General features: G+C 36.8%; 1 protein-coding gene across 1 annotated transcript in view; it reads left to right on the top strand.

The window, feature by feature from the left end:
- Positions 1–11705, top strand: part of CUNHXorf58 (chromosome unknown CXorf58 homolog) — a 70701-nt gene extending 58996 nt beyond the window's left edge. Inside the window, exons 8-9 of the mRNA XM_069065639.1 lie at positions 9672–9831; positions 10202–11705. Of these exons, the coding sequence (XP_068921740.1) occupies positions 9672–9831; positions 10202–10369 (328 nt within the window). The 3' untranslated portion in view covers positions 10370–11705. The remainder of the gene's footprint in view (positions 1–9671; positions 9832–10201) is intronic.
- Positions 11706–13730: the final 2025 nt, after the last annotated feature.

Consider the following 13730-nt stretch of genomic DNA (forward strand, 5'->3'; position numbering starts at 1 on the left):
AGTGGCATTGCTAGATCAAAGGGGATGCAGAGGTTTTTGGGTTTTTTCCTTCATTAATTAATTTTATTTAATTAATTAAAATGAATTCATTTAAATTTTTTTAATTAATTTTAAAGTTTTCAACATTCACTTCCACAAGATTTTGAGTTCCACATTTTCTCCCCATCTCTCCCCTGTCCCCTTCTCTCCCCTCCCCCCATCCCAAAGTTCTGATTACCCCTTCCTCCAATCTACCCTCCCTTCTATCCCCCCTCCCCCCTTTTATCCCTTTCCCTTCTATTTTCCTGTAGGGTAAGATAGATTTCTATGCCCTATTGCCTGTATATCTTACTTCCCAATTCCATGTAAAAACAACTTTTAACGTTTATTTTTTAAAGCTATGATTTTCAAATTCTCTATTTTCTTCCCTCCCCACCCACCCACATTGAGAAGGCAAGCAATTGGACATAGGTTATACTTGTGTTGTCATGCAAAACACTTCCATAATAGTCAGATTGTGAAAGACTAACTATATTTCCCTCCATCTATCCCACCCCCCATTTATTCTGTTCTCTCCTTTAAAGGATCCTGTCCCTACTCAAAAGTGTTTGCTTCTGACTATCCTCTCCTCCAGTCTGCCCTCTCTTCTATCATCCCACCTGCTTTTATTCCCTTCCCCCCTACTTTCCTATAGGGTAAGATAGATTTTCATACCCAATTGAGTGTGTATGTTATTTCCTCCAAAAGCAAAATCCAATGAGAGTAAGATTTACTGATTCCCTCTCACCTCCTCCCTCTTCCCCTCCTTTGTAAAAGCTCTTTTATGTGAGATAATTTACCCCATTGTACTTTTCCTTTCCACCTTCTCCCACTACATTCATCTCTCATCTCTTAATTTTATTTTTTAGATATCATCCTTTCATATTCAACTAACCCTATGCCCTCTGTCTATACATATATGTGTGTGTGTGTGTGTGTGTGTGTGTGTGTGTGTGTTTTCCCTTCAATTATCCTAAATATTGAGGAACGGTCTCATGAGTTACAAATATCATCTTTCCATGTAGGTTTGTAAACAGTTCAACTTTAATAAATCCCTTATAATTCCTCTTTCCTATTTATGCTTCTCTTAAGTCTTATATTTGAAAGTCAGATTTTCTATTCAGCTCTGATCTTTTCATCAAGAATGCTTGAAAGTCCTTTATTTCATTGAATTTCTATTTTTTTACCCTGAAGGATTATACTCAGTTTTGCTGGGTAGGTGATTCTTGGTTTTAATCCTAACTCCTTTGACCTCTAGAATATCATATTTCAAGCCCTCTGATCCTTTAATGTAGAAGCTGCTAAATCTTGTGTTATCCTGATTGTGTTTCCACAATACTTGAATTGTTTCTTTCTGGCTGCTTGTTATATTTTCTCCTTGACCTGGGACCTCTGGAATTTGGCTACAATATTCCTAGGAGTTTTCCTTTTGGGATCTCTTTCAGGAGGTGATTGGTGGATTTTTTCAATTTCCAGTTTACCCTCTGATTCTAGAATCTCAGGGCAGTTTTCCTTGAAAAATTATGTCTATGCTCTTTTTTTTTATCATGGCTTTCAGGTAGTTCCATAATTTTAAAATTATCTCTCTTGGATCTGTTTTCCAGACCACTTGTTTTTCCAATGAGATATATCACATTGTCTGCTAATTTTTTTTTCATTCTTTTGGTTTTGTTTTATAATTTTTTGATTTCTCATAGTGTTATAAGCTTCCATTTGCTCCACTCTAATTTTTAAGGAATTATTTTCTTTAGTGAGCTTTTGGACCTTCTTTTCCATTTGGTCAATTTTTCTTTTTAAGGCATTCTTCTCCTCATTGACTTTTTGGACCTCTTTTGCCATTTGGGTTGGTCTATTTTTTAAGGTGTTGTTTTCTTTATTTTGGGGAGGGGGTCTGCTTTAGCAAGCTGTTGACTTGTTTTTCATGATTTTCTTGCATCTCTCTCATTTCTCTTCCCGATTTTTCCTCTACTTCTCATACTTGATTTTCAAAATACTTTTTGAGCTCCTCCATGGCCTGTGACCAATTTATATTGTTCTTGGAGGCTTTGGACATAGGAACTTTGACTTTGTTGTCTCCTTCTGGTTGTATGATTTTATTTTCTTTGTTACTAAAGTAAGATTCTATTGTCTGAGTTTTTTTCCCTCCTGTTTCCTCATTTTCCCAGCCAGTTACTTGACTTTTTAACTGTTTGTTAAGATAGGACTCAACTTCCAGTGTGGAGGGTGTACTATCACAAGATTCATGGGTTTTGTGCAGTTGTTTTCAGAGATATTTCTAGGAATCTCTAAATTTTCAGTTCTTCCAAGGTGATATGATCAAAGGAGAGGTATTTACTCCTCCCCTGGCCTGTGCTCTGGTCTGTTAGTGAGCACAAGCATTCTTTTCTGCCTTGGAACTGTGAGGAGGATTCCCTCTGCACTGCCACAAGCTCCACCACACCAGCTCTCCTCTTTGCCCCAGGATCACCACCCAGGACCGTGACCCAGATCTGAGCAGGGCAAAGCAAAAGAATCCTGCCTCAGTGCCAGCAAAGTGATCCCTGTAATCCCCCTCCGATCAGCCACTTGATCTCCTAACTGTCTGTGGGCTGAGAGCTCTGGAAGCAGCCGCTGCCACCACTGCCACCACCACCACCACTCTAGGGCCATAACCACATAGTGCTCCACTCTTCACGCAGGTTCAGTGGACCTTTTCTACTTATGTTCTAAGTTGTCTTTGGCATTTTTGGATTGAGAAGTCTGGACTGCCACAGCTGCCAGTGATTCACTCCCCTAAGGCCTGCTCCAGGCTCACCAGGGCCAGTCTGTGCTGGGATATTTTGTGCTGGTCTGTGCTCCTCTCCCAGCCTGGTGCAGCAGACCTTTCCTGTAAACCTTCCAGGGGGGTCTTGGGCTGGAAATTTGTTTCACTCTGTTATTTTGTGGGTTCTGCTGCTCTAGAATTTGTTTAGAGTCATTTTTTTATAAGTATACAGAGGGGTTGAGGGAGAGCTTAAGCAAGTTCCTACTTTTACTCTGCCATCTTGGCTCCACCCCCCCGAGATGCAGAGTTTTGTAGCTCTTTGGGTCTAGTTGCAAATTGTTCTCCAGAATGGTTGGACACTACTCCACCAACAGTTGTATTAGTGTACTTATTTTTTTCTCATCCCTTTCAGCATTTGTCATTTTTAATAGGTGTGAGGTGATACTTAGATTTGCTTTAATTTGCATTTCTAAAATTAATACTGATTTAAAGGGCAGGGTGGGGGGTGGCAAAGAAGTGGCAGGGACTCCTCTGAGCCTGTCCCAAATTCCTCTCCAAACAACTTTAAATAATGCCACAAAATGAATTCTGGAGCAGAAGACCCCACAAAAGGATGGACTAAAACAATTTTTTCCAGTCCAAAACAATTTAGAAGGTCAGTAGGAAAGGTCTGTCAAACCAGGGTGAGAATGGAGCACAATTCAGTGTTAGCTATGCCCCAGCAAAACAGCATCAAGCCTTGGGGGCAACTGAATCAACAGTGGCTTTCAGAGCTCTTAACAAACTGGTCAGAAGAGAATTACAAGGGTCCTTTTGCTGGCACTGGGTTTAGGATTCCATTTCATTGCCCATATGCAAATCTGAGTCACTGTCCTGGGTCACAGTCCCACAGCAAGGGGGAGCTAGCAAATCAGAGCTTGTGACCACAGGGGAAGAGGAGGGACCTTGGTCACATTTCCAGAGCAGAAAAGACTGCTTGTGGTTGTTCACAGACCAGAGCAAAGGCAAAGGGAGTAGTAAACATACCTCACCTTAGAGCATATCACCCTAGAAGAACTAAAAACTTACAGACCCCCAGAACTAGCTCTGAAAGTAACTGCACAAAAAAACACACAAAAAACTGAAGCTTGGGATAGTTCCTCCTCTACCCCAAGAACAGAGCCCTACTTTAGCATAAAGTTAAAACTCAAGAAATAGGCTGGGAAAATGAGCAAACAACAATAACAAAAAGATCCTGACCATAGAAAGTTACTACAGTGAAAGGGATCAAAACACAAACTGAGAAAAAGATGTAAAGTCAAAACTGCTACAACCAAAGCCTCAAAGAAAAATATGAATTGGCCTCAGGCCAGAAAAAGAATCCCTGGCAGTACTCAAAAAGGATTTTAAAGATTAGATAAAAGAGGCAGATGAAAAATTAGGAAAATAATAAGATTGATGCAAGAATATCATGGGGAAAAAAAAGCCAATAGCTTGGTAAAGGGAGCACAAAACCCCCCAAAACACTGAAGAAAATAACACCTTAAAAAATAGGCCAAATGGTAAAAGGGGCATAAAAATCTATTGAAGAGGACTCCTTAACAAGCAGTATTGGTCAAATGGGAAAAGATGTAGAAAAATTCACTGAAAAAACAACTTCTTAAAAAGCAAGATTTTGCCAAAGTAGGCACAGAAGTTCACTGAAGAAAAGAATTCCTTAAAACTTAAAACTGGGCAAATGGAAGCTAATGACTCCATGAGACATCAAGAAACAATAAAACAATCAAAAGAATGAAAAAATAGAAGACAATGTGAACTGTCTCATTGGAAAAACAACTGGCCTAGAAAATAGATCCAGGAGAGATAATTTTAAAATTATTAGACTTCTCATGATAAAAAAAATAAGAGCGTTTTAAGAAATTATCAAGGAAAACTGCTTTGATATTCTAAAATCAGAGGGTAAAATAGAAATGGAAAGAATCCACTGACCTCCTGAAAGAGATCCCAAAACGAAAACTTTCAAGAATATTAAAGCCAAATTCTAGAGCTTCCAGATCAAGGAGAAAATATTGCAAGCAACCAGAAAGAAGCATTTCAGATATCATGGTGCCACAGTCAGGACTCAAAATTTAGCAGCTTCCATATTAAAGGATCAGAGAGTTTAGAATATGATATTCCAGAGGGGAATAGAGTAAGGATTACAACCAAAAATCACCTGCCAGCAAAACTGAGTATAATCCTACAGAAGGAAAAAAATAGATATTCAATGAAATAGAAGACTTTCAAGTATTCCTGGTGAAAGACCAGAGCTGAATAGAAAATTTGATTTTCAAATATCAGACTTATGAGAAGCATAAAAAGATAAATAAGAAAGAGGAATTATAAATTATTTAATTAGGTTAAACTGTTTACATTCCTACATGTGAAAATGATATGTGTAACTCCTAAGAACTTTATCATTATCAGGGCAATTAGAAGAAATATGACTGTGAGTTGAATATGTTGGGATGATTTCTAAAAAAACAATAAAATTAAGGAGTGAGAAGGAGGAATGCATTGGGAGAAGGGGAAAGGAGAGGTAGAATGGGATAAATTATCTCACATAAAAAGAGGCACAAAAGAGCTTTTACAGTGGAGGGTGAAATGGGGAAGAGGGTGGTTGTGGACAGTGCTTGAACCTTACTCATTGCAATTGACTCAAAGAGGGAATAATATACACACTCATTTGGAAATCTGTCTTAACCTACAGGAGAGTGGGAGGGGAAGGGGATAAGAAAACAGGTAGTGCATTGATAGAAGGGAAAGCAGATTTGAGGAGGTGGTAGTTAGAGGAAAAACATTTTTAAGTATGGGCAGGGTGAAAGGAGAAAGAGTCTAAGATTAACCAATAGGGAATAGGATGGAGAGAAATACAAAATAATAGTAACTATGAAAAAACTCTTATAGCAAGTTTCTCTGATAAAGGCCTACTCTACCAAATATATGGAGAACTAGATCAAATTTATAAAAATAAGAGCCATTGCCCAATTGATAAATGATCAAAGGATATGAACAGGCAGTTTTCTAATGAAGTAATTAAAACTCTCTGCAGTCATATGAAAAAATGCTATAAATTACTATTAATTAGAGAAATGCAAATTAAAGCATCTTTGTGGTACCATCCCATACCTACCTAATTGACAGAAAAGGAAAATGACAGATATTGGAAGGGATGTGGGAAAATTGAGACAATTATTCACTGCCAGTGGAGTTGTGAACCAATTGAACCATTTTGGACAGCAATTTGAAACTATGCCCAAAGGGATATAAAACCCCAGTGACCCAGCAGTACCATTACTAGATATGTATTATCCTAAAGAGATTTTTTTTTTTAAGTAAAAGGACCTATGTGTACGTAAGTATTTATAGCAGCTCTTTTAGTGGTAGCAAAAAAAAAATTGTAAATTGAGCAGATGTTCATCAATTAGGGAATGTGGCTGAACGAGTTGTGGTATATGATTGTGAAGAAATGGTGAGCAGGATGCTTTCAGGAAAACCTGGGAAAACTTACATAAACTGATGCAAAGTGAAATGAGTAGAACCAGGTGAACATTGTACACAGTAACAAGAATATTGTAAGATAGTCACCTGTGAATGACTTACTATTCTCAGCAACACAGTGATCCAAGACAATTCCAAAGGACTTACGATGAAAAAATGCTATCCATCTCCTGAGGAAAAACTGATGAAACCTGAATGCAGACAGAAGCATCATTTTTTGAACTTTATTTTTCTTAGGAGCAGTTTTTTTTAAAGTCTGTGTTTTCTTTCACAACCTTACTAATGCACATATATAACCTATATGTCAAATCGCTTCCCTTCTCTATGAAGGAGGGAGAGGACAGAGGGAAGAAGAGAATTTGGAACTCTCAATTTTAAAAAAACGAATGTTAAAAATTATTTTTACAATGTAATTGGGGGAAAATACAATATTAAATATATTTTTAATTTGTGACTTAGGACATTTTCATGTGACTGTAGATAACTTTGATTTCTTCTTCTGAAAACTGTATTTTTATATTCTTTGACCATTTTTAAATTGGGGAATAGCTCTTATTTTTTATAAATTTGACTCAGTTTCAATATATATTGGAACCAAATATATACTGAAATATATTCAGTATATAATTAAGAAGTGAAGCTTTTATCAGAAAAACTTGCTGTAAAAAATGTTTATATTCATTGTCTCTGGTATCTTTTAGCATAATGTAGTTTCCCTGATTATCTCTTTTAATTAGGTCTATTTTTACTTTTGATTTATGTCTGAAATCATTAGCTACCCCTGCTTTTTTTTTACTTCAGCTGAAGCATATTAGATTCTGCTCCAGCCATTTCTTTGAACTCTATATGTGTCTTTCTTTTTCAAGTGTATCTCTTGTAAACATATGTTGGATTCTCATTTCTAATCCATTCTGTTATCTGCTTATCTGCTTCTATTTTATGGATGAGCTCATCTCATTCACATTCACAGTTATGATTTATAACTGTATTTCCTTCCATCCTATTTTCTTCTGTTTCTTCTTCACACACACACTCTCTCTCTTTTTATCTTGTCCCTCCTCAAAAGTCTTGTCTATTTTGCTTCTCACCACTATCTCCCTTAATCTGCTTTCCCTTTTATCATTCCCTCCCCCCTCTTTATCCCCTTTACTTCCTATTTTCCAGTTGGGTAAGTTATATTTCTATACACAGTTGAGTGTGTATATATATTCTTCATTCTTTGAACCAATTCCAATAAAAGAGATGTTCAAGTATTGACCACTACCCCCTTCCTTTTCCCCTCCATTGTAACACTTCTTCCTTAACATGCTTCTTTTATGTGAGAAAATTTTCCCCATTCTCTCTCTTCCCCCTCGTCCCAATATATCACCTTTTCTCACTCCTTTTTTTTTAGATCATTTCAATATAAGCACCTCACACCCATAACCTCTCTCTATGTAAACTCCTTTTAACTGCCTTAATAATGATAAATTCCTTAGTTTTTGACATGTGCCCTCCTCCCATATAGAAATGTAAACTGTTGAACTTTGAGTCCCCTATGGTTATTCTTTCATGTTTACTTTTTTTTTTTTTTTTGCCTCTCAAGCCTTGTGTTTGAATGTCAAATTTTCTATTTAACTCTGGTCTTTTCATCCAAGAATACTTGAAAGTTCCCTATTTCATTAAATATTCATTTTCCCCCTGAGTGATTACATTCACTTTTACTGGGTAGGTGATTCTTGGTTGTAATCCTAACTCCTTTGCCTTCCAGAATATCATATTCCAAACCCTCTGCTTCTTTGATGTGAAAGTCATTAAATTTTCTGTGATTCTAATTGTTGGCTCCACAATATTTTGAATTGTTTCTTTCTTCCTGCATGAAATATTTTCTCTTTGACCTGGCAACTCTAGAATTTGACCGTAATATTCCTGTAAGTTTTCATTTTGGGATCTCTTTCATGAGGTGATCAGTAGATTCTTTACATTTTTATTTTAACTCCTGGATCTAAGATATTAAGGCAGTTTTCCTTGATAATTTCTTGAATGTGATTCTAGACTTTTTCTTTGGTCATGGCTTTCAGGTAGTCCAAGACTTCTTTTTATTTTTTAAATTATTTAGTATTTTATTTTTCCTCAATTACATGTAAAAGCAATTTTTTTAATATTCATTTTTTAAAACTCTGAGATCCAAATTCTCTCCTTTCTTCCCACCCCACCCCTCTTATTGAGGAGGCAAGCAATTTGATATAGGTTATACATGTGTAATCATACAAAGAATATTTCCATATTAGTCATCTTGTGAAAGAAAATATAGACAAAAAAACCCAACTTCAAGAAAAATAAAATTAAAAAAGTATGCTTCAGTCTGTATTCTGACACCATCAATTCCTTCTTTGCGAATGGATAGTATTTTTCATGATAAATCCTTAGGTGTTATTATAGATCACTTTATTGCTGAGGATAGCTGTCATTCATAGCTAATCATATTGCAATATTGCTATTACTTTGTACATAATACATTTCACTTTCAGCTCATGTAAATCTTTCCAGGTTTTTCTGAGAGCATCCTGCTAATCATTTATTATAGCACAAAATAGTATTCCATACAGTCACATAGCACAATTTGTTCAGCCATTCCCCAATTATGGGCACAAGGTGTTATTTTCTTCAGTATTTTTTGTGACTCTTTTACCAAGTTGTTGAGTCTTTTTTCATACTTTTCTTGCATCACTCATTTCTTTTCCAAATTTGCTTCCATTCTTATCACTTCCTTTAACTCTTCTAGAAATTCTTGTTGGAATTGGGTCCAATTAGCATTTTTCTTTGAGGCTTTAAACTTAAATCAAGGGAACATGGAAATAGTAACTCATCACTATGGGACCAGTTTTCAGATAAGACATATGGGCTGCCAGAGATGTATAATTGTAAAACAAACAAACAAAAACCTCCGTGCATCAGTCTTTCAATCTGACTGCATTTCTATTCAGTATAACATAGGTTCTTGGTTAAGGGTCTCTTAGCAGCAGGGAGGAGTGGTCCAGCTTCCTAACCACAATACAATAAGGTCTCCCAATTCCCACAATTGAATAAACTTTTCTCACAAGACAGAATTTGGACTAGACGTATAACTGAATAGAAATGAAACTGAGCTAGCTCTAGAATTGAGTCACAAGATGGAGTAAGTGTGGTTCATTCAATTCCCATAATTAATCCCCTTAATTCTCTCCTTTGTGTGTGTGTGTGTGTGTGTGTGTGCACGCACATATTCATATGCACATACACATAAATGTATGTATGTATTAGAGTACTCCATAGAAGTAAGTGGATGATCCTATGATTGCCATTCAGTTCTCTAAACAATTTTGTGATTGGCCATTCACTGAAATAAATTTATGACACATAATTTTTACAGGACTTCTCCTTCACCCTCTTCTTTAAGTGTCTCCTCTTTACAACAATATTATCAACAACTAGCAAAGCCCAAACATTCAGGCCGTCGCTCAAAGCAAGCACAAATGAAGATTGCAAAAATGAGAAGAGTGTATAAGAAGGAACAGGAGAAAAATATGGAAGTAAGTCCAAAAACTGTTAAAATGCTGTTTGCTATTCTAAAAAACATCAATTATTTAACTCTGCAAAAGAAGCTCCTTCTTTGAGAATGTACCCTTTTCTGATATGCTGCTGCTATGAAGTCCATTTATTACAGTCTAGTATTAGCAGGAAAAGAATATTGTTTTGAACTGAAAAGCAGTGTCCTGGCTCCGCCTCAACATTTGTAGCAGAAAACTATTATACTTATATATTGACACTTGTGATTCAGCATCTCTGTTCATATTCTTCCCAAGATGCAAGTAACTTGCATTTGAATTTATTTCAGGGCTACAGTAAATATCACAGTAACAATAAAAACAATTTATTACTTTCATTTCTAATTTTAACCAGGAACCAAATACACAAAAAACAAATGAAAAAAATCAGCATCGTATTGTTATTATTACTCCATCTTATGAAATTTTGGGAATTAACTCGCCTCCTTCAGATGATGAGTTGGAGCAAGAAGCAAAGGAATTATTTACTTGGACCAAAGAGCTATGTCTTGATAACTCATAGTTAATTAACAAAATAATCCATACCCTTAAATATATAAATGATTAATAGAAAACAAATACAGGTATGTAGATTTTGCTCCTAACCCAATATAAGTGGTAAGTTTTCTAAGCAGTACTTTGATATGCTATAAACAGAAATGTTCCTGTTCATCAGAATTTGAATAAAAATAAATACTTTAATGGATGTGGTAAAATGTTGCATGGTTTTATATGATTAATGATGAGTGACTCAATTCTTGGAATATTAATCAGTTTTGTTGTTCTGTCGTTTCCTTTAAGTACCTAAGCATTTCTTGGTTTGCATAAAGAATAGAATTCATAGGGGCGGCCAGGTAGCACAGCGAGTAAGAGCACCGGCTCCAGTGTCAGAACGACCTGGAGATCGAATCCCAGGCTCAGACACTTAGCACCCACCCAGAAACACCTGGCCGTGTAACCTTGAGCAAGTTACTTAACCCCAATTGCTTAGGGGCAGCCAGGTGGCTCAGCGAGTAAGAGCACCGGCTCCAGTGTTGGGATGACCTGGAGATCAAATCCCGGGCTCAGACACTCAGCACCACACCCAGAAATAACTGGCTGTGTAACCTTGAGCAAGTTACTTAACCCCGATTGCTTAAAAAAAAGAAAAGAATAGAATAGAATTCACAGAATATACAACTTGTATTCCAGTTAGCCTCCAGAATATTATCTATTTCATGTTTTGCCAAATATGGCAGCAGTAGGAATAATATGACCTGCAAGATCATTACTGAGAATGTTTAATACTCTTACATATTCTCTTTGGATATTTTTCAAACATCACATTGAAAACTGTTTTGAACAAATAATGTTTTAAACTTTTTAAACTTAACCTTTTAAACTTTTAAATTCGGGTACCTAACTTAGGGAACTGTTAATGACAAAAACTTTTCTGTGATTCTAATCTAGTGTAAAATATCTGTTTTCCCAATGGCTGACATTAATGAACAAAAAAAAATTATATGATAATCATTTCTGAAATAACAGACTTAATTTCCATTTTGATGAACATTTAAAATGTATGAATTTGATTAGAAGTTTTGGTCAAAAGAAGCTAGTTGCATAGTCACATAAAAGAATTTCATTTGCTGCTAAAAGTATTCTAATAATAATACTGCTGTTAAATGGTATTCTTTCCATGGAAAAGCACTATGGGAATTAGGATGGACATTTCCCACTCATGTCCACAAACTATATATACTATCCCATGGATTTTAGAACTGTGTTAGATAAAAGTTGAACTTGAAAGAATTAGAGCTTTTTCTTATCTCTTTGTCTCATCACGTTACTTCATTAAACTGAGAAGTATCCCCATCATCCAAACCAACTGCAAATAATAATCAATAGTCAGATGCAGTAATAAAGCCCAGAAACATGATTGTTAAAGTGCAATAATTAAATAAATCTCATTTGCCATTCAATTCAGTAAGCAGTTATTAAGTGCCAAGTATCATTGGTTTTATCATTAACATCTCTCAAAACCATACCCTTGGGGGTGGCTAGGTGGCATAGTGAATAGAGCACCGGCCCTGAAGTCAGGAGGACCTGAATTCAAATGTGGCCTCAGACACTTGGTATACTTACTTACAGCTGTGTGACCTTGGGCAAGTCACTTAACCCCAGTTGCCTTGCCTTCCCTCCTCAAAACAAACAAAAAACCATACTATTCTCTTCACTCACGCAGCTATTGCCCTAGTTTAGACCCTCTTACCAGAATATTAGAATAGCCTTCTGGTTGGTCTCCTGGCTTTCCTTCTTTGCCCCTTTCCAATTCATCCTTCACACATTTGCTAAAATAATCTTTGTAAGCACAAGTCTTAAAATACATTTACTATAGTAAAAATCTACTGTAGCTTATTAGTAAAAATAAATCCTCAATTGACACAGAGGTCTTGTTATAGTAGCCAGGGGAGACGATTTATTCCAACATGTGCTGGAGCTTTCCTCAAATCAAAGAGCAGTTAGTTTATTGACTTTTCTTGACAATGGTTTGCTCATTTAAAAGGTAAAGGATTTGTGTGCAATCAGTTATTGGCTGAATCAGTCTGGAAGACTCCATTTTTAAAACCTTGTTTAAAATCCTGAGTACTTGGCAGTTACTTCAGATGAAGGTGGGCATGCGCGATACCTGTATGTATGGCCCGTAAGCCATATATGAGCACGGTATATGAGCATGGCAGTGGTGCTTGCTCACCAACCCCATCTCCTCACTTGAAACCTAGACCAATCAAAGTACCTTTGCCCTTATATGGAAGATACTCCTGTCTGTGAAAAGGCAGACCCCAGCTCTGATGGGCACTGGCCTTCCCAAGCTTTTTTGCCTTGATGTTGAATAAACCTTTTTTAAGTTACTGAATTTACCTCATTAATCAAGGCAAAGGCTCAAACAAGGATTTCTAGGAGAATCAACAAAGGGATATTCTTACATATCAGCAGGGAAGAATTCTTTGCTAGGGTCAAAATGACTGGAATGTTGTAGGGAAGTGACCACCCCATCTCACAGAATAAACTAGAAATAGACATTTTCCCTAGAGTTAGGAAGAATATATTTCAGAGGATTCATAAGAAGGATAGGTGGGATCCTACAAACTAAAATCCTACAGGAGAAGTTGGTCCAGAAGGGTAGGAAGCTCTCAACAATGAAATTCTGAAGAGACAAAGAGAAAATTCCACTGAGGAAAAAAGGTGAGCTGTATGAAGAGAGGGATGTGAATGAATGTATGAGTGAATGAATAAATGAAAAAGCATTTATTATGTGCCAGGCACTGTACTAGGCACTGGAATCACATACAAGAAAGGAGCTTTCAACACATGTCTCGTTTGTTACCATTCCCACAGCTGGGGGGAGTGGCTATGGGGAGAGAAGGAGTAGTGCATGTGTGGCAGTATAGCATAAAGATGGCTAGAGAGCAGCAGAGTGAGTTCTGGGGCTAGAGAGATGGAAAATTCTTAGCAATCAGCCGCCCAAGACCCTAGGGCAAGAGCCAGAGCCATGACTTGGCATGAAGATGACTAAACTTGAGACTGGGCTAGATAAAGAGAGCTTTCACCTATCAGTAGCCCAGGCCCTAAGGTGAGAGCTAGAGTGCAGAAGGAATATATGTTTTTAAAGTACAGGAACAAGATTGCCAAGATGGCAGAATAAGGATAGGCAGTATGTAATCCAGCTCTCCCCTACACTCCATTAAAGATCTGAGATCTCAAGGTGGAAAGATCCAAAGATAAAACAGCAAAGTCACTTTTCCAGCTTGGAGTGGATTAGGATCAGAAGCCAGACAGCTACTGTGTGACAAATTCAGTGTGGATTTAGGAGGAGATCTCTGATGGTGAGTGGGGTTAATCTG

This window comes from Petaurus breviceps, unplaced genomic scaffold (genome assembly GCF_028583685.1).
Source record: "Petaurus breviceps papuanus isolate PSGF00001 unplaced genomic scaffold, PetGlider_PUasm1.0 90696, whole genome shotgun sequence".
NCBI lineage: Eukaryota > Metazoa > Chordata > Mammalia > Diprotodontia > Petauridae > Petaurus > Petaurus breviceps.